The following is a 25,799-nucleotide window of genomic DNA, read 5'->3' as shown; positions in this document are numbered from 1 at the left end:
ATACATGGGAAAATATGGTACTTCTGCATATCAGTTTCTGGGAATTACAGGCACGGAGGATACTGTGTGCTTATGTCTTGCTTGAGGGATGCCTGGGTAGACACTGGGAGAGCAAGAATGCTGAGCGAGATGGGCCATTGGTCAGATCCAGCTTCTTAGGTTCATAATTACATGCCTACTAGGAGAAAAAAAATCCTGCTTCTTGCTTCATAATAGACTGCCTTTACTTACAGGTAAAATCAGTGCATGCATGGATTATGCCTGCATCTCTTGGAGAAGGAATTCCCTCCATACGGGAGAAAAGCATGGGGCTTGCCATCAATAAGTCCTTGCATTAAAAACCATAGTTTTTTTAAAAGGAAGAATTTTAAAGAATATTCTTTTTTGATAAATATTGCTTTTTATTAGCTTTTTGTAAATGCATTTGGATTTCAGTACTCAGTAGGTTAAAATCCTTCAATGCAATTGTTTTTTTTTTTATTTAAGAAAATAATAGTTTTTAGAAAAAGTTAATCAGCAGGAGCTTTTTTGTCCATTAAAAGTGTGTTTTTTAAAACTCATTTTAACTACTTTATCAATTATTCACTGCAGCACTACTTATGCAACCTCTAGCTGGGTTCTAGGTTCTATGGGTCTACTTCAAGGGGACTTTTGCATCTATTTTTTATTGAATTGCACCCAGTCTTTTTCTACCTATAAACCTTTGCACTGTGAGTCTGATACTCTCCGCAATGTGACAGCGATCAAATGTTTCCTGCATTACTACACCAGGCACATTTATTTATTTTTACCAATGCAGTCAATGAGCATGAGCAATAAGCAAAACAGAAAGAACGATCAAACATTCACTCTTTTCTCTCTCTCTTTTTTAGAAAAGCGCTTTTTTTTTCTTTAAAAAAAAAAATCCACACAAGGCAGAATACCAAAACATTTCACAAGGAGTCTTAGATAAGTATTACATATATTGTATTTTAAAAATCCTTTTTTAGATTGTGCCATTACATTATCTAACATGGCATCTGATTTTCCACATTTCTCAATGCATGCAAAAACAGTAACAAAGGTCATAAATAAGAATAATAAACACAGTTTACAAAGATCAAACAAAGTGTGGAGGGGAGGGAACCCACAAGACTGAAACTCTTCTTGCAGAGACAGGATCCCATCCTAACATTCATGGCACAGGACATAGTCCAGCTGGAATCTGCCTCAAACAAGCCTCACAATGAAAGGGCGCCACAGGTATCCTGCAGAATCCTGCAGAACTGTGCCTGCAGCCTATGAACAGAGTGAAATATTGTATGGCAACGTGATTAGAGTGTTAAATCTAGTGAGTTCAAAAGGGTGGACAACCTAACAAACTACAGTCTAAAATCAGTTCACATTTTACGAATATCACTGAAATGAATTATTGTCAGAACACAGCGGATTCCCTGCTTCCGTAAATGTCCATCTAAACATTTATGCAAACGGTGACTAAACTCGCATTCAGGGTGCAAGTAAGCAATCCCCACAGCAAAGAGATCTGACCTTTGCCAAGGTTTGCGAATTTAGGGAGTGCGGGAAATATAAACCGATTGCTTCAAAACTTCACGTTCTGAAAAGCTATGGATTTGGATTCTTTTTTTCTTTGGCGTTTTCTTCACCTCTCGAGTCCATGCAGATGGACCACCTGCCAAATAGTAACTTGTCGCCGTGTGTGGATGTCTTAAGAACTATTTTGTAAGCCAGTCATCTGATTTGCCTTGCCAAGGGGGTGAGATAAATCTTGCTACTCTTTTGGCACCTGATCAGAAGTCCAGGGGAGACAGCAGAGGGGGAGCGGCAAAATTCTCTTCCACGCTGAGCAGGGCAGACATCTTGCATTATTAATTATTACCATTAGCCCCAGCAAGGCTAATAAATGCTTGGGCAGGGCGGGGGCCAGCGAGAGCTAAACTGGGAATACAGCTGAATACCACCGCCACAACCAGCCGTGTTTCACTTCTCCAATCAAAACCAAAGCTTTACAGTTTGTTTGCTTTTAAGGTGGAAAATCTGATCAGGGATCACAGGTGCTAATCAGGGGTCACACATACCTCAGTATATTTTTGCCCCCTCAAAATCGCTCCATATTTGACTCTATGGGCTGTGTTGGCCATATCTGCCCTAAAGAGTTTGTCCAAATTCATTCTCTGCCTATTCCACTATCAGTTGCCACGCGCCACGTTCCTTCAGGTAAAGATCTTGCCATTGCTTGATGCTTCCTCCATGGTGAAGGAGCAGCAATGAATCAGCGCTAGAGAGCATGCACCAAATGCACAAGGCCCCGGGTTCAATTAAGCATCTTCAGTTAAGAGGGTCTCAAGCAGCAGGGTTGAGGGAAAGAGATCTGTTGGAGACCTACTGTATTTTTCGCTCTATAAGATGCACCAGACCATAAGACGCACCTAGTTTTTGGAGGAGGAAAACAAGGAAAAAAAATATTCTGAATCTCAGAAGCTAGAACAGCAAGAGGGATTGCTGCGCAGTGAAAGCAGCGATCCCTCTTCCTGTTCTGGCTTCTGTGATAGCTGCGCAGCCTGCATTCGCTCCATAAGATGCACACACACTTCCCCTTAGTTTTTAGGAGGGAAAAAGTGAGTCTTATAGAGCAAAAAATACGGTACCTTTCAGTCAGAGGAGGCTATAAGGTATGTAGCTGGGTAGAACTACAGTCTAACTCAGTATAAGGCAGTTCCCTCCTCAATAACATGCTGGATTCAGAAGAGGAAGCAGCGTAACAGATATAATTGCCCCCCAAAGGTATTTCAGTTCTGGCAGTGTCAGTGTCCCATTGCCATGCCCAAGTCACCTGCTACGTGACTGTGCCAAAAGCAGCCTCCCTCACCACTGGTGCCAAATTCCTGAGCCATGTGGAGCTACGGTATCCTTAACGCAGGAAGGAGCTTTGATGTGGAGCAGCAAAGCTGAGGTCCCACCCACTTCTTACACCATGTTGCTATTTTGAGCCACCGATCTCAGGGCAGAGTTTTCCCTTCCAAAAAAGAAGGGAAAACAAACCTTATCGCACTGATGAGCGCACTCAGGGTAGGATATTCATAAAAGGGAGATCTGTTTTGGTGTTAGTCTCTGTTCTGAATATCCTTCAACTCTCTCTGTAGCTTAAGCCAGGTGATTTCAATGAGCTTATGTGCCTGTTGCTCCTTGTTGGACTATGGCTCCATTCGCTAATCAACTTTCACAAATGTTAAAAGGGGATTTTGTAAAAAAAATTTTGGGGGGGAGGGTCTTAGGAAACATCTAATCCGCCTAAGAAGACTTCTGAAGATGAATATTCAAGTTAAGTAGTTGTGGGTTTAGGTGTTTTGTTTTACAGTTTGACGAAACATAGATACGACCAGCTGTTCAGCACACTTAGGTAAAATAAATGCTGAAATGTGTGGTTTTCAGTGTTTAAAATTGCATTCCGAGAGGCGTCATGACCAGGGCAACCAGGAATGTAATTCAGGATGTGAAAAAAACAAATTAAAAAAATCCTACAAATAGTTCACGAAAGCCACTTTCATCGAGCTCTCTACTGCCTTTTTTCTAACATAATAACAAAGATGACGATTTGATATCTAGTGCCCCTGACATGATCGTTTAAAAAATATACATAAAATACACACGTCTCTTGTTTTCTTCAAAAAGCTATGGAACGGCATGGGTCGAAATTTAAGTGCACAGGTTTTTAACATAAAAGGCAGCCAGCAGGAATGACTTAAACAGTGAGGGAAATGAAACTGTTGTATCTCTGGATGTTTCTCTTGAGGATTTCTGAGCAAGGGCCAAGGACTCGTTCGAAGCGAGGGCGATCCAGCTTGACACACTTCAGGGGCCCACGAGCCACCACAGTGGCAGCCCGGGGCCTGTTGAGCAAGAGGGCTATCTCTCCTGGAAGAGAGAGAGGGGGCAAATACCAAATGATACCCAGTTAATTATTTTTCAATCGTGTTTCCTTTACATTGTAATGAATGCAATGCAAAGTTAATGTAAGTTATGTATAGCAGACAGCTGGATGAGTTAATGTATTTGGCAGAAACTGGTCTCCAGCAGAATGGAAACAGCGCTGCTTGTGGCTAATACAGGTTGGAATGGAAGCCGTATCCCTCTTTACCTCCACTGTCGGAGGCAGTATGCCTGTGAAGACACATCTCTGAGAATGACAAGTGGGCAGAGGGCTGTTGCACACAGTCCCTGCTTGTGGGCCTATGAAAAGCCTCTGGTTGGCCTCTGTGAGAACAGGATGCTGGACTAGATGGGCTACTGGCCTGATCCAGCAGCGATCTTCATATATATTATTACATTCCAAGCCATTTGGATCGTACTGTAGGCCATCTTGAGTAATTTTCAGATGGCTACTTTAGCCAATTGGGCACTAGAATCTGTCACGCTGCCTCAGCAATGGCCTCATGTGGAAGCACAAAGGGAGACTCACATCCTGCACAACGGAACAGGGCCACTCCCACATAGCCACCCCAAGGACATCCTAAACCTACACTTGCTTGTCTTCCTGACTGTTTCCCAAACTGAAATAAAATTGGGAATTTACCAAAATAATCTGATGGTCCAAGCCGTCCAACTTCCACATACTCTTCGTTGTCAGACCTGCGCTGGAGAACGGAAGCTGTGCCCTGAAAAACAGAGGCAGAAAGGTTTGCTTTGCTTAAGTGCACAAGTTTGGGAGAGGGACCTCAGCCCATCATGATTTGCGTGTAGAAAGTCCCAGGATTAATCACTTGGCCCCTCCAGTTGAAAGCAGTCCAAACTCTTTTCACCTCGGTCACATGATCTAGCAACCTGGTAGAACTCAGTCGTTCCAAAGGCTGTTATGAGTCAAGTACCTCCGAATTCTTCCTGAGCAGAGTTTGGAACAGGGGTAGCTTAGGCTGCCTTTCTATAGACAGGGTTGCTCCGATAATTACCCCTTCACATTTCACACTTCTCTGAATTTTGCAGTTCAGTTCTTGGTTAAAAAAAAAGTATCAAAGTGCATTTTAAGATGAAACAAAAAATTCCTTCCAGTAGCACCTTAAAGACCAACTAAGTTAGTTCTAGGTATGAGCTTTCGTGTGCATGCACACTTCTTCAGATACACTGAGTGTATCTGAAGAAGTGTGCATGCACACGAAAGCTCATACCTAGAACTAACTTAGTTGGTCTTTAAGGTGCTACTGGAAGGAATTTTTTGTTTTGACTATGGCCTACCAACACGGCTACCTATCTGTAACATTTTAAGATGAGCATTTAAGGATAAAACACACTTAGAAATGTGTATGTTTCAGTACAGCTTGTTCAGCATCGCAAAGAAGTCTAATCACTTGGGCAAAGTTTGGTTTGCAGTCTTGAAATATGTCTGTGAAGAGAGAGGCAGCCATCTCACTCCCCCGGCATCCCAATCATCCCCTTAGCTCAAGCTATTACAGCCCAAAGTTATCTGTTTTAGCACGGCGCTTTGTGCTTGCTTTGGGATCAGTCATGCTCTGAGTACCTATGCTGTTCCTTATTACTACAGTCATACCTTGGGATACAGATGCGTCAGGTTGCATTTTTTGGGGATACGGACCACCGAAACCTGGAATTACCGGAACAGGATACTTCCGGGTTTCGGCAGTCGCGCATGCACAGAAGCACTAAATTGCACTTTGCACATGCACAGAGGCACCGGATCGCAACCTGCGCCGCTGTGGGTTGCAAACATGCATCCCACACGGGTCACGTTCGCAACCTGAGCGTCCACTGTATTGTGGTTGTTTACTGCTACTGTTTTGCATTTCATGCTCTTTCCTGCATAATAAAAAATTAGTGGGAGGGGGGCAGAGTATTGCATACTTGAGTGTTGTAAAACACACACTTAAATGATTGTGTGTCGCTAAATGCAGATTTGATACAAAAATGGAGACAGAATGGAGGTTTTTCTTTTCTTTTTAAAAAGGTTTGATTGTAAATTTTCACTCTAGCAATTCAACAACCAGTAATTAATACGGTAAATGGAAGAAATACAGTGGTACCTCAGGTTAAGTACTTAATGCGTTCCGGAGGTCCATACTTAGCCTGAAACTGTTCTTAACCTGAAGCACCACTTTAGCTAATGGGACCTCCTGCTGCTGCCGCGCTGCCAGAGCCCGATTTCTGTTCTTATCCTGAAGCAAAGTTCTTAACCTGAAGCACTATTTCTGGGTTAGTGGAGTGTGTAACCTGAAGCGTATGTAACCTGAAGCATATGTAACCTGAGGTACCACTGTATAATAAAAAAGGGGGGGGTGTACCAAGAAAAAAAACCACTTATAAAATAAAATATTAAATCGATGTAAGTTATAAGATGGAATGTCATCATTTATCAATCCAGAACTGAATAGATAGTGCCCATCTTTCTGTAAATGTATTGCCTTATACACTGACTGCATTCCTCTTGTATGTCAACTTCAACATTAGCAAAACTTGCCAGGTTTTCCTCAGTGACAGAACGAAACCAACATGTGGAATTGACACAAAACACATCTATCCCTACACACTAGTCACAAGAAACCTATGACTGTTTTTTGTTTGCTTAAATTTTCACAGGGGCGCCGACTTATAAAAAATATTGGGGGGGCCCATACCGGGGTCCTGCCCCGGGAAGTTTTCTAAATTTTAGATGAAAATTAGTGAGTTTTAAAGTTTTTTAAAAGTATTTTAGAGTCATATGATCAACATTAGAACCCCGAAAACTCGACTCTCTATAACTCCACACTCCGGGAAACTCGACAAGCCTGAAACACTTTTTGGCTTTGAAAAAAGAAACAAAACAGAAACACGCACGGTATTTTCGTAAAAAGCTAATTTAATTTACAGTAACAATTATGCTTATAGACTATTACAGAGCAGTGAATATATAGCTCTGAAAAGACTGAAATGATATTTAAATAAATCCTAAACTATCATTAAAAGAATAAAACATAAAATATTGCTGTCGCACAGTAATAGCACTTTGATTAATAAGTGAAATAGCTAATTTAAGCTTACTTTGAATAAGGCTGAGGGTTCATTAAATAAATATAATATCTCAAAGTTAATGCTTTAATACAGTTAATAAAGTTAATACAGTATGCCTAATACTGTATGTAAATACTGTAATACTGTATGTAAATAACGGGCTTTAATTGGGTCTTACACCCTAAAAATATTTAAGTATTTGAAAATAACTAATACAGTACTATAGTAATATAGAAATACAGTACTAAACTAGTACTAATATTTCAAAACTGAAAATTTAACATTCTGTATGTATTTAATTCTCTATTTTATAAAGATTTTTAATATCTGACAGTGAGTTTGGAGTAGCCCAATGCAAAAATCCTGAGGATCCATGTGGATCCATGCTTTGTAACCACGTTTTTGCACCACTGTGACCCTAGGCAACAGTGGGTGCGTGATTTTTTTGGCGCAAGATGTAGCCATGGACATGCTATGTGATCTGATGGTGAATTTGGAGTGACCCAATGCAAAAATCCTGAGGATCCATGTGGATCCGTGCTTTGTCACCACGTTTTAAATGGGGAGGGAAGGAAAAACACAGAAGGGACAAGAAGCACAAGAGGGGTGTGCGGAGAAGCAGCTGGCTAAGAATGCAGGGGAGGAGTTTAACGGGATGGGGGGAGGAAAGGAAGGCAAAAGTCCCCCCCCCCCCAAGCCAGCCCTCTCTCTCTCTCTCCCACCTGCATCCCTAGAGCACGGAGAGGAGGAGGTGGTGGGCTGGAGCCTGCACGCAGTGTTACTAGGAAAGAATTAGAAGGAAGGACTCGATCCTTTCCTTAACCCTCTGCTTGCCAGGAAGGCAGGGGATTCCCTGCTCTTTGTTGAGTTTGAGCAAACGCAGCAACAGAAGCGGGTGGGCAGTAAGACCCTGAGGCAGAATGCAGGAAAGCAGCAGCTTCCGCCTTCCCTCCGCCCGACCGCCCGATCTTATTTTTGCCTGATTTTTGCCTATTTTTGCCCCTGCGCTCCGGCGAGTCAGCTCCAGGGACCACACATTCGCTCAATAACACGCACAGACATTTCCCCTTACTTTTTAGGAGAAAAAATCTGTGTGTTATAGAGCGAAATTTATGGTAATAATTTTCTTAAATTATTGGGGGGGCGGAGCCCCCCCAAACGAATTTTTGAGGGGGCTCGGGCCCCCTCAGGCCCCATGGAGTCGGCGCCTATGAATTTTCACTTGGCTTAAAAAAAATTAAAAAGATGGATCAGCGAAGGAACCTCTGAAGTCTTTCCTTCGCCCAGAGGAGTCTCGTTGTCTGATGAGTCTCGTGTTTGGAAGATTGTGGCGGCCAAGTGAAAGGGCTAGAGGGCATCATGCAGGTCTGCACATTTTGGAAGACGTGCCGAACTACTGCCCGATTAATACCTGCTGCTCTCAGTGGCCGAGTAGGAATAATCTCCCAGAGATTCTGGCCATTATGCAGGAGAGCCTTAATCACTTAGGTGCTGCCTTGCATTCTGCCAAATATTTTCCTATGTCTGCATACACAGCATACAGGTGAAGCACATTCTCCTCTCCCCACTTCACGAATCCTGGGAATCCTCCTTAACAGAATGACAATTCACAGCACCCTTTAAAAAACAGACACTACAGTTCCCAGGATTCCTTGGGTGGGAGGTGCAGCTACAGTGTCCTCCACTCACTCATTCAGCCACCACAGCCACTGCTTTGAATGAGCAAGGTCTCGGCTGGAAACCCAGAAGTGTTGTTGCCAGTCAGAGTGGACAATACTGGGTTTAGATGGACCGAGTGGCCCGAATTGGCACAAGGTTTCACATTGTTGCTATGAAAAAATAAAATTCCCTTATTGTGGCCAAACGCTCATTACTCAGCCAAATAATTTTGTCTGTGCTATCTGGAAATGAAAGCTCCTTCATGTCTCCGTTTCTAAGATTTATTGCAGAGGAAAGGAGGGAGGCAGGCAGGCAGGCAGGGAGAGATTTGCACTCCTGCATTCTGTAAGGAAAAAGAGAATAAACCACCCTGTCTGGTCTCAAACCTGATGCTTGCAGTGTGTCCCCACAGCCCCCCGCTCTCCCTCCACATATCAGAGCCCAATAGCGGAGAGTTATCTGGAGCAATCTCTTCTGCCACCCAGTTGCTGTCTGCCTTCTGAATCCAAGGAATACTGTGACTCTTCATCTGCTGCAGGAGGGCAGAGATGGCCAGCCTCCACAATATTAAAAAAAGAAGATGTAGAAGGAGCAAAATATCTCAGTTTGGCAGCAGAGAGCAATGCCTATTCCAGACACATTCCAACCCCCCCCCCCATTCTTGTTTTTTCAACAGTCACATTTTCTGCCTCTGCCCAGCAAGAATGGGCCTATTGCAGACCAAAGAAAGCCTCTGATATACCCAGACAACAGGAAGCAGATGTGAGATCAGATTATATCATTTCACCTCTTGCTGCAAAGCCCTGCACTCCACAAATGCTTCCTGGAGCACTGCTAGGGGCAACCCTCCTGGAAATATGGTGTTTTCCAGGGCGCAAAGGACAGGATGCTCATAATTAATCACCAACAGCCATGCCATTTTACACTTGGGATAAACCCTGTAGGATCTTCCATCTCAATGAATCCACTTTATTCCGTCCGCTAAGGATGTGAAGACCAGTTGTAGAAACACTGATAACATAACCCACTAATGGTAAGCCGTTGTCACTCGGTGATGCACAAATATTGATGTTTCCAGACCCATGCTGCTTCCCCCCAAACTTCTTCTGACTACCCTGAATGGTTCACAACCCTTTGATAAGGACGAATAGGGACATAGAAAGGAAAACAGGGTCCTATGAGTTCTACCAGGGTTGTCAGTCCTTCAATGGTTGTTTCTAAATCAATGGGGGCCATTTAGTTCATGAAAGATCCACTCAATGCACATCAGTGCACCTTAACACTGTTCAATCCACTCTAATATATTACATAGATTTCTAATGAAACCATGGAAACAACAGGCTATTCGTTTATAGCGAACAATGGCTCCTGGGGAGACACAAATAAACACTGGTTTATTCTTAATGGGTACTACTCAGGCATTTTTCTGCCCATCTAACAAGACCACAGTTGCTATTTCCTTTCTTCCTTTCCTATTTTTATACACTTGAAATTTAACAACCTCACAGATAAATGTGTGCCCATACCTTGCAGCCCCATAGACTTTGAATTTGCCTTCACAGATTGGCCAACTAAAGGTAAAGGTAAAGGTACCCCTGCCCGTACGGGCCAGTCTTGACAGACTCTGGGGTTGTGCGCCCATCTCACTTAAGAGGCCAGGGGCCAGCGCTGTCCGGAGACACCTCCGGGTCACGTGGCCAGCGTGACATCGCTGCTCTGGCGAGCCAGAGCCGCACACGGAAACGCCGTTTACCTTCCCGCTGGTAAGCGGTCCCTATTTATCTACTTGCACCCGGAGTGGCTTTCGAACTGCTAGGTTGGCAGGCGCTGGGACCGAGCAGCGGGAGCGCACCCCGCCGCAGGGATTCGAACCGCCGACCTTTCAATCGGCAAGTCCTAGGCGCTGAGGCTTTAACCCACAGCGCCACCTATCCTAACAAATAAAGCTTCCAGACCAGGGATTCAGTCTGAGACTACTGTTGTTGCTTAATCTGCCTCGGCTGCAACAAAACATGTCTCCCATTTTGGTCTCTACAACCACAGCAGGTGCTATGACTCTCTAATGGTTTGATTTCATCCCCCAAGGTGCACTCCTCTATTTTCTCCCGAGACAGACGGGTGTCAACAACACCAGTTGCTTTCAGTCTACAAACCATACGCACTTGATTTTGCCCCTTTAGCCCAGCACATTTGCCTTCTGCTTCCCATTGGGGTGGAATAGCATGACAATGCAATTATGTGATTTACACAATTAATTCATAAATGCATATTTTCCCCAGAGCAGAGACCAAGATGAATAGCTTAGTTATGGGCAGAAGATGAACTGCAGCAGAATGGAAACAGCGCTGCGTGTGATGGATACAGGGCAGAACGAAAACCAATGCCTTCTTTGCATATGGATCTCACAGACCTCTGGACGGTAATTTTACTGTATTGGAATTGAAAACACTGGTCACGTGCACAAGGGCTCATGGCCCACACTTGAGACTTACTGTGTCAGTCGTAAAGTTTTGCAGCTTTATCTTTAGGTCCTATGAGCTCCCAGCACTTCAGGTCTCGCCTTCAGGTTTGAGAAGGGCGTTTGACCTCATGAGCAGAGAGGCTGGCCCTCCAGGCTAACAAATGTTTGGGGACTGGAATGATAAATCTTTGGTGATCTCAGGAATTTTGAAAAAGCACTGGAGAGTCTCTCTCTTCCCAGTAACTGATATCATTGAGCCTTTTCTCCTCCCCTCCAAGTAAATATGAGCATCACATTGCAAAAACAACAGGAGTCACTGACCTAAAAACAGGCTGCCTTTGCCACCCATCCAGTATCCTTGCTTCCCCTCCCTCTCTGCCCCATGCACCTGTCTGCCTCCCCCTGCCCCCTGCCAACCACCCCAAACACTCCTTTATGGCAAACCATCTCAGTTTGCAGCAAAGCGCAGTTATTTCCTAATGGCTTTCAGATGCCCCGGTGACTTGCTGCGCAAAAATTTACAGCTTATTTATGGCGTCATAATTTAGGACATTAAAAATGAATTAAAATTAACAGCCCATGAACTTGCATCCCTTCTGAAGTTATGAGGGGTTTTTTTCTCTCTCTCCCAAGAAACAAAACCCACCAAATCACTGAATGATGCTTCATTTTGAAATGATGGAACATGCACCAAATGCTGGGAAGACCTGGCTGCAAAGCCTGATTCAGAGGAGTTAGAAGCTGAGACTTGACTGCAGATGGAAAGGTGCTGAGAAACCCATTTCCTTTGCTTTTCCTGGTTGCACATTTTGGCCCAAGTCCTGATAAAAAGGCTTGCCATCTTGTTTCTAGGTGGGGTTTGCAATCCAGTTAAGACACTTCTGGTTTGCAGCTCAGGACACAATTCAGGCTTACAAGGTCCTGCACAGTCACGAAGTCCTGCTTGCCACAAAACCGCCTGATCATGATGATAGTCTTCTGAGGTGCTTCTCTGCTTTCCAGTATGAGGGGGAATGACCCCAGGGCTGTCATTGTTCCTCCCTCTGTTCCAGACGTGGTTGCCTAACCTCAAAAAGGATATTGCAGAGTTGGAAACGTTTCAGCAAAGGGCAACAAAAGTTAGCAAGGGAGCGGAGAGACTCCCTATGAGGAAAGGTTGCAGCAATGGGACTTTTTAGTTTGAGAAAAGAGGTGGCACGATGGAAGTTTGTAAAAGTATGCAAAAGTTTTTCTCCCTCTCTCCTAACATTAGGACAGGCATAGGCAAACTCGGCCCTCCAGATGTTTTGAACTACAATTCCCATCACCCTTGACCACTGGTCCTTGTTAGCTAGGGATGATGGGAGTTGTAGTACCAAAACATCTGGAGGGCCGAGTTTGCCTATGCCTGCATTAGAATTTATGGACATTCAACGGAGCTGAACGCTGGAAGATTCAGGGCAGACAAAAGCAGGTACTTTTCCACACAGCACATAGTTAAAACCATGGCGCTCAATCTCACAGGAGGCAGCGATGCCCATCGACTTGGATGGCTTTAGAAAAGGATTGGATTCATGGAGGAGAAGGCTGTCCACTATCTCCACTTTCTGGGGTACCATACTTCTGAATACCAGTTACTGGGGAGTGTGCTGTTGTACTGTTATCCTACTTGTGGGTTCCCCCCACAGGCGTCTGACTGGCCCCTGTGAAAACAGGATGCTGTTCTCAGTGACCCATGGGCCTGATCCATTAGGCTCAGCTTATGTCCTTCGGAGGTGTGTTCTAGGTCCACCAGTGGAAGGCTTTCTGGCCTTATTGCCCTTAGAACCCTGCAGGGGGGTCAGAAATGGTGGTGCATTCTTGATGTTGCATCGGGGAGGTCGTTGGCCTTGGGCCTCTCCCTCTGTCCATCCTCTGTCTCCTGTCCTACAGAAGGAAGTCTACAGCATCCAACAACCTCCAGGTGCCCTTCCGGGATGCACCCATAATTTGCAATTTATTTTCATACCTGTGGTATTTAATTTACATACTTGATTTAATACCTGTGTGGTTGGGTTTTTTAAAGTTTTAAAAAGTTTAAGGGGGGGAACCCAGTTATATAAAGTAAGAGAGAGAAACTGAGACAGCATATGATAGCCAATGATGTGTCCAATTCTGGGCATCACAATTTAAAAAGGATGCTGGCAAGCTGAAACATGTGCAGAGGAAGGAGACCAAGATGATCAAGGGTCTGGAAACCAAGCCTGATGAGGAAGGGTTGAAGGAGTAGGGGATGTTTAGCCTGGAAAAGAGGAGACCAAGGGGAGATATGATAATCCATCTTCAAATATCTAAAGGGCTATCACATGGAAGGTGGAGCAAGCTAGTTTTCTCCTGCTCCGGAAGGTAGAACCCAAACCAATGGATTCAGGTTACAAGAAATGAGATTCGGACTAAAGATTAGGAAGAACTGTCTGACAGCAAGAGCTGTTTGACAGTGGAACAGACTCCCTTGGAAGGTGGTGGAGTCTCTTTCCTTGGAGGTTTTTAAGCAGAGGTTGGATGGCCATCTGCCATGCATGATCTAGTTGAGGTCCCTGCCTTGAGGGGTTGGACCAGATGGCACTCAGGGTCCCTTCCAACTCTACAATGCTAGGATTCTATAAGTTTTAAATTACGGTTTCAATAATAAATCAGAAGCATGAATTATATTGATTGATGAGCGTGCACTGTTTTTCCAATAAATGTTATCTGGTTTTGAGCAAAGCCATTGCATGCTTCTTCTCTTAGGCGGAGACAACTGTTGCACATTCCTACTGCTTATTTTCCCATTGAGGCAAACTAGAGTTTTTTTCTTTTAAGGAACTGCTCTTTTAATGAAATGCTATAAACTACTGCCACTCCTTTGAGTGCTGCTGGGAAGCTCCCTACAGCTGCCGCTAACATGGCCCACCTGCCCAGTCTGAACGAACCAGGTTATAACAGCTACAGCCTCTTTCTCCATTACAGCACCGCTGTTGAATTTTGGCTTAGCAAAGAAACTACTGAACATTTTACTAGTGTAAAATGTGGAATAGTATACCAAAAAGAAAAAGGGAAAACTCACACAAAACAAACTCAGCTACTACTTAGCATGAGCCAAACGAAAACACAATCCAAGTCACGGCGAAGTCAATGGAAACTCTTCTTGGCTCCTGCTGCTGTAGTTGGACAAAACCCCGCGAGTGCAAAATACATTTACGGCACAGAAGTATTTTTTTTTTCATCCTCTTTGGTCATGTGTTTGATAATTTACCAGAAATTGACTGACTGACACTGTGGCTCATGGTCATTATTAGTTTGAATTAAGGTGGTTATTGAAGCCGCAACTGCTGGAATTACAAGTTTGGAAACGCAGACAGACTAATAACTCCAGCAGATGGACTGAGATTCAACCCAACCTCAAGGTGATGTTTTTAAAACCCAAAAAAACAGTTTTAAGACAGAGCAGCTGTTTTTAATTTAAACCCTACACCGGCGTAATTTCAAGCAATTTCGGTTCAATTTCACCAGCCTTTCCTTGCATGCCTACTCCGGCTTCTTGCCTGTTATAATGATTACCCCCTTCTGAATCAGGGTTGCCTGGACAGGCCTCACATTTGCATTTCAAAAGCAAACACTCTCTTGGAGTGATGTCCACCAACTGACTCGCTCTTTTCTTGGTCCGTGAAGATTAATTCGACATTAATGTGATGAAACAGGCATTTCTCAATCTGTGGAGACACCAGCTTCCAAGCAACAGGAAGGGCTGGTGACTACTTAACAAAATTGTAAATTATTTCGTGCCAAGCAGCCACATGCTGCTTTGTGAATGATGGGCTACTGGAAGAAGAGTGCCAAGGATCTCCTAAGCCTGTCGGTGCCCCGGGGGAAACTTACAGAAAGGACAGAGAAACATATCTAACAGGACTGAACCCGAAAGACTGAACCCATGTCATAAGCAAGCGTTAGAATTTTTAGAACACAATTATTTTATAACACCGGTCCTAAAAGATTGACACTGGCTACATTTCCAAACATAATTCAAAGTGTTGGTGCTGACATTTAAAGCCCTAAACAGCCTTGGCCCTGTATACTTGAAGGAGTGTCTCCACCTCCGTTGCCCAGCCTGGAAACTGAGGTCCAGGACCGAGGGCCTTCTGGTGGTTCCCTCACTGCGAGAAGCCAAGTTACAGGGTACCAGGCAGAGGGCCTTCTCGGTAGTGGCGCCTGCCCTGTGGAACACCCTCCCTTCAGATGTCAAACAGATAAACAACTATTTGACTTGTTGAAGATACCTGAAAGCAGCCCTGTTCAGGGAAGTTTAAAATGTTTGATCTTTTATTGTGTTTTTAATATTTTGTTGGGAGCCGCCCAGAGTGTCTGGGGAAACCCAACCAGATGGGTGGAGTATAAATAATACATTATTATTATTATTGGTTTATGTTTTACTGTGCTTTTAATATTTTGTTGGGAGCCACCCAGAGTGGTTGGGGCGACCCAGTTGGATGGGTGGCATATAAATTATTATTATTATTATTATTATTATTATTATTATTATTATTAACATTAACATTAACATTAACATTAACATTAACTTCTATCTAGGGGTCTTCTATCTAGGGCTCATTGCTTGGTCCTTAAAAGATTTGCACATGTCAATGCATATATATGGATGCAAATGTAGGTCTTTGGACAAATTGAGATGGTTGGGTGCACGGAGTTTCCTTGCCGCTCTGCTTTGCGGTATCTGCAGCAACCCTGTTTTTTTTGGGGGGGGGTTAAGGTGCTTAAAATGGGCTCAGTAGTAAAACACCTGCTTTGCATGCAGAAGGTCCCAGATTCCACCACCGGCATTTCCAGAGTAAGGGAGGAAGTCGGCAAACACTTCTCCTCCCTTCCCTCTACCTGCAGGAACCTCTTCACATAATGCATGCTAATCGCTGAATCCAGCTTTTCTTGGCACAAATGTTTGATTGTAATTAAAACACACACAGATGCTGTGTCCACCACCGGTCAAGGTATACACCCTCTTTTGCAATGACTCAGGCATTCTAAAAAAAGCGCTCCCCAAGTCTAATTTGGAAAGAATAGAGAAAAGATCAAGGAAGAGGAATTTCCTGGTGATTAATGGGCAGGCGGGTGGAGCCATGTCTGTGCTTTAACCCTGCCCTTTCATGGGTCCCTCAGAAATGCCTCCTGGGCTGAGTTGTTTTTACTGCACGCTACTCGTGAGGGATTGTCCTTCTGAGAAGGATCCCTCTGTCTCCCCCTTTCTCCCCTGCCTTGTGGCTATTTCGGTGTGTGCCCAAAAAGATCCTTCTCCTCCTGCTTCTACTTCTTTCTAGGTGTATATCAGGGCATGGAGCCCTTTTTCACTTGAGGGCCGCACTGCTGTGTGGGCAATCTTCCAGGGGCCACGTGCCAGTGATGGGAAGGGCCAGGGAAGAAAGTGAGCGTGGCCAGAGGCAAAAGTGGGCGGATTAGCAAATGCAGATTTCACCTTTGTACAGTGGGCTGGCTTGTACAACATTCAGCCCCCCCCCCTCTCTCTCACTGGGCACTGTAATGCCCAGGAAAGCAAGAGGCATTACAGTAGTACCTTGGGTTAAGAACTTAATTTATTCCGGAGGTTCGTTCTTAACCTGAAACTGTTCTTAACCTGAGGTTTGGCTAATGGGGCCTTCTGCTGCCGCCGTGCAATTTCTGTTCTCATCCTGAAACACAAGTTCTTAACCCAAGGTACTATTTCTGGGTTAGCAGAGTCTGTAACCTGAAGCGTCTGTAACCTGAGGTACCACTGTATCTGAGTTCAAGGACATATTCCAGCCAGGCAAAAGAACTTGGATTGTGAAGCAGGGCAAGTGAGGGGTGTGGTTTTGAGGGCCAGAGAGAGAGAGGCTTGGTGCTTAGACCCAAGGTTCCTCACCCCTACTCTAAACCATAGTGGTTATCATCATCATCAACATCATATTGCTCAGAAATGTACCAGGAGCCAATGTAGATCCTTTGGGACCGGTGTTATATGGTCCCAGTGGCTGCTCCCAGTCACCAATTTGGCAGCCGCTTTCTAGATTAGTTGTAGTTTCTGAGTCACCTTCAAAGGTAGCCCCACATAGAGAGCATTGCAGTAGTCCAAGCAGGAGATAACCAGGGCATGTACTACCCTGGCGAGACAGTGCACAGGTAGGCAGGGTCTCAGCCGGCGTACCAGGTGGAGCTGGTAGACAGCTGCCCTGGACACAGATCTGACCTGCGCTTCCATGGACCAAATGAGTCCAAATTGACTCCCAGGCTGTGCACCTGGTCCTTCAAGGGCACAGTTACCCTATTCAGGATTATTATTATTTTAAAACCAACACATTATTATCATTGCTCTTGTAAACTACTCACCATCGACATATAGAGCATGTCACCAGTTGCCATAGGGTTGTAGCCAACTAAGTTCTACTCAGAGTAAACCTATTCGAATTAATGGATCTAAGTTAGTTATGCCCATCTATTTCAAGCTATCAGGAAACATCTCAGTCCTGAGGGTGAAAAAGTGATCCCAATGAACTTTGTGCTTAATAAAAAATAACAAATGCTTGCTATTCGGAGGAAAAATCCAACTTTTAATATTTTCTTTCTCGCTACCACTCACACACCCACCCCAGAAAGAAACAAGTGTGTCTTTAATTCTCTCAACCACACTGATTAATCTACAGATCAAATCAATTCACTCTTGCAGCCCTACTTGCAATGCTGCCATGGTGAGAGAATGAGAGAACCCCAAGCGAGAGGGAGATCCACAACTACGAAAGAGGGGATCTGTCACCCTAAGAGACAAACTGGCCTATTTAAGTGCATCAGCTCTGAAAGCAGCATTCAGGGGTCAACCCAGAAAGAATCACCTGAAGGACACTTTGCCCGTGGAAAAAAAATAACCACCAGTGTCTGTGGGAAAACAGCAGAATTAACATGCACCCTGACACCAGATCTTTCTGTGCCAAGCGGTGTGGCACAGGGCCAAGCAGGCTCTGTTTTCCTCCTTCAGACATGCCAGCAGACAAAGCCATAAAAGTTGCAAAAGGGGGAGAAGAGACTGGGGGGGGGGGAGAGAAATGTTGCATTTTAAAGATTCCTCCACTCGACAAAGCTCGCCATTCTCTTTTGCTTTCTCTCCGAAGCCAGGAAATGTCCACTGAGTCAACATATAAAGCAGCTCGATAATGGCTTATTCATCAGCTCTTCATATTTGGAATTGACCTTAGCAGCTACCATGTTCAGAGCAGAGACGTTGCAGAATTGCCGCCTCCTACCAAGTCAGCAGGATTGAATGCAAATAAAGGAAAGAAGGAAGAGGAGATAAGATTTTTAAAAGAGAGAGAGGGGGGGGGAGTTGGGTGGGTAGGATTTGAAAGGTGGAGGCAGCGCAGAACAGCCCTAGCTCGAGTAACCCATCCCCAAATGCCTTTCTGGAGAAAATTGTTTTAAGCCGATAATATTGTATTATGGTCGGGTTACTCCCACCACCACCTGCTACCCTGTGAAAATATTCGGCAGACAGCAATGCATGCAGACTGAGCGGAGGGGGTGTAGCGGGAACCATAGACAGACATCATAACTGATGCCTCTCAAATGATGTTAAGGTTGGTGGCTGGGGCAGCAGCTACAGTAGGCGAAGGAAGCGGTGCCTGAGCAGGAACAAAAAGGAGACATTTCTGAATATCTTGTCCTTCGGGGAAGGGTCATAGCTCAGTGGAAGAGCAGCTGCCTTGCATGCAGAAGGTCCCAGGTGCCATAACCTGGGACTTCCCAGTAGGAGCACCTCCTTTCTGAAACTCTGGATACACAATGTTGAGCTGGACACACCAGCAAGGGCAGAGGATAAAATTGATTCCGATCACATTTCAAGGCCAAGTTGGCCCTTTCCGAAACAATGCGCAAGCCAAAAGGCAGTTCACCTTTTAAAATACATGCATCCTTGGATTTTCCCGTGCAGTTCTACAGCCAAGGGATGTGTACAAGAATGCATATACAGTGGTACCTCTGGTTGCACACAGAATCCGTTCCAGAGCTCTGGTTGGATCCCAAGGTGTGTGTATCCGGACGTGCCGCTTCTGCACATGCGCGCGGTGTGTAGAGCACTTCTGCGCATGTGCGTGTGGCGAAACCCAGAAAAATACTTCCGGGTTTGCTGCACACGTATTCCAAAGGATACGTAACCGGAGGTGAACGTAAGTAGAGGTACCACTGTAACGGGGTAAAGTGTGAACATGGATGTAACAGAGACAATAACATACAAAGATGCGAACTATTAGGGTTTTTGTGCTTGTGTGTGTATCTTGGTCCAAATCACACACAAAGCAAGTCTGTCAGGAGAAATTTACACTAAAATGCTGGTGAAGTCATAGAACAGTAGAGTTGGAAGGGACCCTGAGGAAAATTAATTCCAACTCCCTGCAGTGCAGGAATATGCAGCCGTCCTGCAGGTTTCGAACCTGCAACCTGGGCATTATCAGCATCACCCTCTTACCAACTGAACTATCCGTGCAGGGTTAAACAAGTATGTACCCATCCCTATGGACCAGTGGTCTGACTCAGTAATAAGGTAGATCCCTGTGTTTCTGGTGGGGGTGGAATTAATCATTTGGACACAATCCTTAGAATTCAGCCACGTCTGGCTGAATGGGTGTTGCACAGCTGCTAGGGTGGAAAAAAGACTCTGTGTCATTTAAAAGTGGACAGAGATGATTCTGTCCAGCAAGAGCAACTATGTAGCTCTCAATACTTGCCTTTGGCTTAACAAGTGGGCATTTGGGGGATGATAATGAACCCAATAAAATAGTTCCACAAAGAGCACAGCTGGACACAATGATATACAGTGGTACCTCGGGTTACATACGCTTCAGGTTACAGACTCCGCTAACCCAGAAATAGTACCTCGGGTTAAGAACTTTGCTTCAGGATGAGAACAGAAATCATGCGGCGGCTGCGTGGCAGCAGCAGGAGGCCCCATTAGCTAAAGTGGTGCTTCAGGTTAAGAACAGTTTCAGGTTAAGAACGGACCTCCAGAACGAATTAAGTACGTAACCAGAGGTACCACTGTATGTAGGTCTGCCATCATAAACTGCCTTGCTGGCAAGTTAAAGCCCTCCATGACATTAATTTTTTTACAGAAGCATTGCTATCCCATCTTTCAGCCCAGATACCCTTGATGTGGCCTGCACCAACACCCTTCAGTATTAAAACTAATCAGACAAAGAAAACCACACCGCCAACTTTGCAAACAACAATAGCAGAGCAGAACTAAAACCTGAGAATACAAAATTTGCAGGACCATAAAGCAGGAAAGGTACTGGACTTCATTTGCCCCAGGACAAATGGTTGGTGAGCAAAGCCACATCTTTGCCGTTCAGTGAGAGGCAAGCTGCTGAGAGGCTGGGCGGGTCTCTCTGGGGAGGGCATTCCATAACCTAGACAGAGTAACTGAGAAAACCCTTTATCTGGTCTCCACCCAGCACCCTTCAGGCAGCAGCAGGGGCATACAGCAAAATTTCCCTTGAGGAGCCAAGTGCACCGGCAGATTCACAAGGAAAGAATGAATGAGCAACTGACCACAAGATGGGAAGTGGTCTTAAAACTGAGTCAGGTCATTGGTCCATCTGTTGTCTACACTGACTGGCAGTGGCTTCTCCAGCGTTTCAGGCAGGGAATCTTTCTCAGCTCCTATCTGGAGATGCCAAAGCATGTGCTCTCAGCTACTAGTTGGTCCTGGGAAAACTGACCTCTGTCCTGTTGCCATTTCTCTGCCCTGCTCCATTCCATTGGCTGCCACTGGCAAGGTCAGGGTTACTGTCCATGGGTAAGGATTACTATACGGAGAGTAGGGAGAATTCAACAAAGGTTTGCTATTGCCTGCAGAAACACCGTGTTAATTAATGTCCAGATCTCCATGAAGCTCCTTTTTACTGGAAACATGGCTGAAAAGTCCTCCACAAAAGAAAGCTTGGTTTAATCCATCCCAATAGCCAGGGCGTTACTCCACTTAACATCATTTTCAAGAAGCCGTTTCCGTGATACCTTGCATAGGGATGTTGCAGGATTCTGACAAAAACAGAAACAGGAGCGAAAATGTTGGCTTGTCCATCGCATGCCCTGAACAGAAATCAATCTAGTGAATGCAGTTTGCATTTGCCCTTGTTGTAGCTTTCAGTCCACAAACTGACTACATTTCTTCCCCTCCTGCACCCATTTGCATTGTATTTCCTTTGCAGTGAAATAAATGGGGTGGGGAAATGTAATGAAAATGTGATTTACATACTCCATATCAGTGCTTTTGTTCTGGGGGGTGTGCATACCCCTAAACATTTTGTGAATCTTTGTACTTTTGTCCATTGACTGTGTTTATTTTCCCTTATTTCAACCATAAAATTGTTATTTTCTTGAGTCAAAATTTCTTGAGTACCCCTAAACATTTTTTTTAAGAAAAAAAAGCACTGTTCTATATAATTAACTATGTAAATCATGCAAGTTACATTATTTTGCCGCAGCAGACAATGAGACAGATAACAGATTTGGGTGGATGATGAAACTGCAGCGGAATGAAAACAGTGAAGTACGCAGGACGGAATGAAAAACAGTGCCTTCTTACATCCTTAACCTTGAAGCAAGGACTGGAGGGAGGGGCTCTGCTTCTGGCAGGATGGATCAATACCATTGGTAACAGCAGGTTTCCCCCTCCCCTCTCTCTCTCTGTGTGTGTGTGTCTGTCTGTCTGTCTGTCTGTCTGAAGCTTTGACTACATAGGGATATCTCAAATGCATTTTTGAATATTTAATCGACATGTATACTGGCAATATTCAAGAGAGCATCCCAGCCTCCATTAGCACTCTCAAATCTCAAGAGAGTTGTTTACCATAGTGAGGAAGTTGCGCTAAGAAGAAAAATGCATTGATCACACACACACCAAATTAAGGGGCTGTGATTGACAGCAATGGTCAGCTTGATTGACAGCAATGGTCAGCTTTTGTGAGCCCTCCTGCTTGAATGCTTGCAGCATCTGTAGATGTTCCTGCTTCATGCATGAACAGCGAACAGAAGCCCACGTCTGCCACAGCCACGTTTAATTTGCCTTTCAGTGACACCAGCTAACTGGGTTCAGTCCAGAAAGGGGAGTAAGCAGGATGTCCTAGCTACACTATCCATAAAAGGGGAAGCGCCAAGAAAACTTGACGTTCTCAAAACTTTCTGAAGTCCAAGTGATCTGTAAGATGTGGCACTTGTCGGAAGTGAATGCACACTAGATTTACACACCCGAATACATCACCTTTCCCCTTCTAGATATCAAAGGAGCCTGTGGTGGGAACTGTTAGCTCCCAGCATAGTTAAGAACGTATCGGCATTTCCAGCGTAAACCTCAATTTTAAGGGGTTTATGAATCACATGTTTTAGATTACATCTGGATGAGGCTGAACTGCTTGGAGGAAGCTGTCATCCCAGATGTGAATTTAAAAGCCAGCCTTACTGATTTGTTGTGCTACATGTTGAGCATGCAAAAGAGAAGCTTTGAGTACTTAAAAAGAAGCTTGAGGTTGACATTCTTCGGGGCGTTTGTGGATTCTTTTTATGTTGCAAGGCTGGGAAAGGTAGCCCAAGTAGGGATCAGTCACCCAGGTTTTGCAGACCACCAAACCACATATGATGTGGAGGAGAATGTTTTCATGCGTTCATGAACTCATCAAATCCCATCCCTTTGGTTCCATCATCTTTTTGCCCCCTTTAAAGGTAAAGGGACCCCTGACCATTAGGTCCAGTCGTGGCCGACTCTGGGGTTGCAGCGCTCATCTCACTTTATTGGCCGAGGGAGCCGGCGTACAGCTTCCGAGTCATGTGGCCAGCATGACTAAGCCACTTCTGGCGAACCACAGCAGCGCACGGAAACACTGTTTACCTTCCCGCCGGAGCGGTAGCTATTTATCTACTTGCACTTTGACGTGCTTTCGAACTGCTAGGTTGGCAGGAGCAGGGACCGAGCAACGGGAGCTCACCCCGTCACGGGGATTCGAACCGCCAACCTTCTGATCGGCAAGTCCTAGGCTCTGTGGTTTAACCCACAGCGCCACCCGCATCCCCCTGACCTATTGCTAAAACTTCTTTCCATGTTCCAGTTACCTCTCACATTGACTTGCCCATGGTGGACATGGTTTCCGCCCCCTGCTCCAACTGGGTAGTACCACACACGTATGCTTCTTAAATCCTTTTAATCTATATTCACTTTAGTTTCTTTTATTCCAAACTAGGGTTTCCCAAAATTGGGTCTCCAGCTGTTTTTGGACTACAACTCCCATCATTCCTAGCTAGCAGGACCAGTGGTCAGAGATGATGTTTGATGTTTTACTATGTTTTATATATGCTGTAAGCCACCCAGAGTGGTTGGGGAAACCCAGCCAGATGGGTGGGGTGTAACAACAACAACAACAACAACAACAACAACAACTGACAAACACTATTCCAACCATGAGCTGTATCCAACAAAGTTATACTCAGAGCAGACCCACTGAAATCATTAAGCCTAAATAATAGGCACGAATTAATAGGCATGCCTAATGCCTGCAGACCTTCCAAGTGTCCCTATTTTCCAGGGACAGTCCTGGATTTACAGAAGCCGTCCCGGTTTCTGATTTGATCCAGGAATGTCCCGCTTTTCCTGTGGATGCCCCTATTTCCATTGGAGAAATGTTGGAGGGTATGCGCTTATTCATTTCTATGGGTCCATTCGTGAGTAGGACGTGCTGGACACAAGGGCGGAGCTCCTCTAGGGCCTAATGAACTCAAAGAGACCTGCTCCCATGTGAGTGGAGTTGGCACTGCCACCTTAGTTTGTTTGTATTGAACAAAAGGATGACTGCACGGATGACTGGGAACTAGGGGAGGGGGGAAAGGAAGCTGAGAGGAGATCGCTGCCACAGCCGACTCAAAACATGGGTGACTTTTGGAGGATTTGCAGCACAGCCTTTGTAGCTCCTTCTGGACAGCCTTCCCAGTCCTTGTTACTAATTAATCAGGCTGTGTTTCTGCAAGAGATTACCAGGCCTGATAGCAAAGTGTGCCTAAGGTGGGCCTTTGGCTCCATTCATCCCGACAGAAGACATTTACCCAGTTCTCACGCCTGGCCTGGCTGGGTTTGTGTGTGTTCTCACCAAAGGGGTCCCTCTCAGGTTAAGATGGCAAGCAGTTGAGAGCGCACATCATTCCTTCGTTCCTTCCAGCGTTGGCCACACAAATCAGCAGTAGCGGATCAGCTTGCATTATCATTCTAAGCAGAGGTTTTTCCCTGAGCAGGCTGTAAGGCAACATGAAGCACCCAGGCCAAGACGCAAGCAAAACCAACATGCAACAGCAACAAACAAACAAAATCTGAGGCATTCTGGAGCTGAACACCTTCATCTGCCGCAGCTGCAACAAAACATGTCTCTCCCTTGTCGGTCTCTACAAAAGGTGCTGTAACCTTCGAATGGCTTGACTTCATCCCCGAAGGTGAACTCCTTCATTGTCTCCCAGGACAAATGGATGCCATGAAGAAGAAGAAGAAGAAGAAGAAGAAGAAGAAGAAGAAGAAGAAGAAGAAGAAGAAGAAGAAGAGGAGGAGGAGGAGGAGGAGGAGGAGGAGGAGGAGGAGGAGGAGGAGGAGGAGGAGGAGTTTGGATTTGATATCCCGCTTTATCATTACCCGAAGGAGTCTCAAAGCGGCTAACATTCTCCTTTCCCTTCCTCCCCCACAACAAACTCTCTGTGAGGTGAGTGGGGCTGAGAGACTTCAGAGAAGTGTGACTAGCCCAAGGTCACCCAGCAGCTGCATGTGGAGGAGCGGAGACGCGAACCCGGTTCACCAGATTACGAGTTCACCGCTCTTAACCACTACACCACACTGGCTCTCACTCACTCACTGGCCCTCACATGATCCTCACTCAAGCCTGGATTTGGTAATCACTAAAATAATGTGCATATTACTGTGATTTATGAAGCAGAGTGTTATTATTTTTTCTTTATGTGGTAAAATGTTCTGGCTTCCGCCTCCATCAGCTGCTCTGATAAAACTGATATGGCAGTGAAAGAGTTTTGGGGGTGGGATGCTCAGAAGGTCTTCATCTGATGAAGCTAAGAGATGTTGGTCCTATGTGCCAAGTTGAGGCCATATGGTGTTTGTGTGTCCAGCATGTACACCCAGGAATAATAATAATAATAATAATAATAATAATAATAATAATAATAATAATAGGAATTTTATTTACATTTCTTATTTTTCTGTTGGGTACTTTATTTTTATTAGATTTATTTTCTCTTAAGCCACCTTCAGCCATGGGGCATAAAGAGAAACAAATAAATCCGCACTTAAAAATCTGCACCTGTTCTCATTTAAGGATTAGATATATTAATCACTGCAATCAATTAGAAAGTTAAATGGCGCAATTACTCAGCACTTCAGGGCTCCAGACATTTTACCCATGGCCTGCAATTTAAGTAGAGGGAATTGGTTGTCAGCATCCACAACTGACCAAAATCAATGTCAGAATTCCTATCTGATGTGAATGTTGTGAAGACAAGCATGGAAAACCTTTGATGGCTTTGCTCAGCCATCTCCAACTTGGTGCCCTCCAATGGTTTTGCACTACAATTCCCATTAGCTGCAGGCAGCAAGGTCAGTGGTCAGGGGCAATGGAAG

At 44.8% G+C, this 25,799-nt stretch overlaps 2 protein-coding genes across 6 annotated transcripts in view; one reads left to right on the top strand and one right to left on the bottom strand.

Moving 5' to 3' along the window:
* Positions 1-409: 409 nt before the first annotated feature.
* The window catches only part of PRKAR1B (protein kinase cAMP-dependent type I regulatory subunit beta), a 115,419-nt gene continuing 90,029 nt past the window's right edge, over positions 410-25,799 (bottom strand). For all 5 annotated transcript variants that reach the window (XM_083711722.1, XM_083711723.1, XM_083711721.1 and 2 more), the window contains 2 exons: positions 4,574-4,655; positions 410-3,915 (listed from right to left, as the gene is read on the bottom strand). In XM_083711722.1, the coding sequence (XP_083567848.1) occupies positions 3,743-3,915; positions 4,574-4,655 (255 nt within the window). In that variant the 3' untranslated portion in view covers positions 410-3,742. The remainder of the gene's footprint in view (positions 3,916-4,573; positions 4,656-25,799) is intronic.
* Positions 7,899-25,799, top strand: part of SUN1 (Sad1 and UNC84 domain containing 1) — a 194,904-nt gene continuing 177,003 nt past the window's right edge. Inside the window, exon 1 of the mRNA XM_083711450.1 lies at positions 7,899-8,111. The gene's annotated coding sequence lies outside the window, so the exon portion shown is untranslated. The remainder of the gene's footprint in view (positions 8,112-25,799) is intronic.

The sequence above is a fragment of the Podarcis gaigeae genome (genome assembly GCF_964106915.1).
Source record: "Podarcis gaigeae genome assembly, chromosome: 14".
In the NCBI taxonomy this organism is placed as follows: domain Eukaryota; kingdom Metazoa; phylum Chordata; class Lepidosauria; order Squamata; family Lacertidae; genus Podarcis; species Podarcis gaigeae.
The sequence above is the reverse complement of the archived record's forward strand: the minus strand, read 5'-3'. Positions and strand labels throughout refer to the sequence as shown.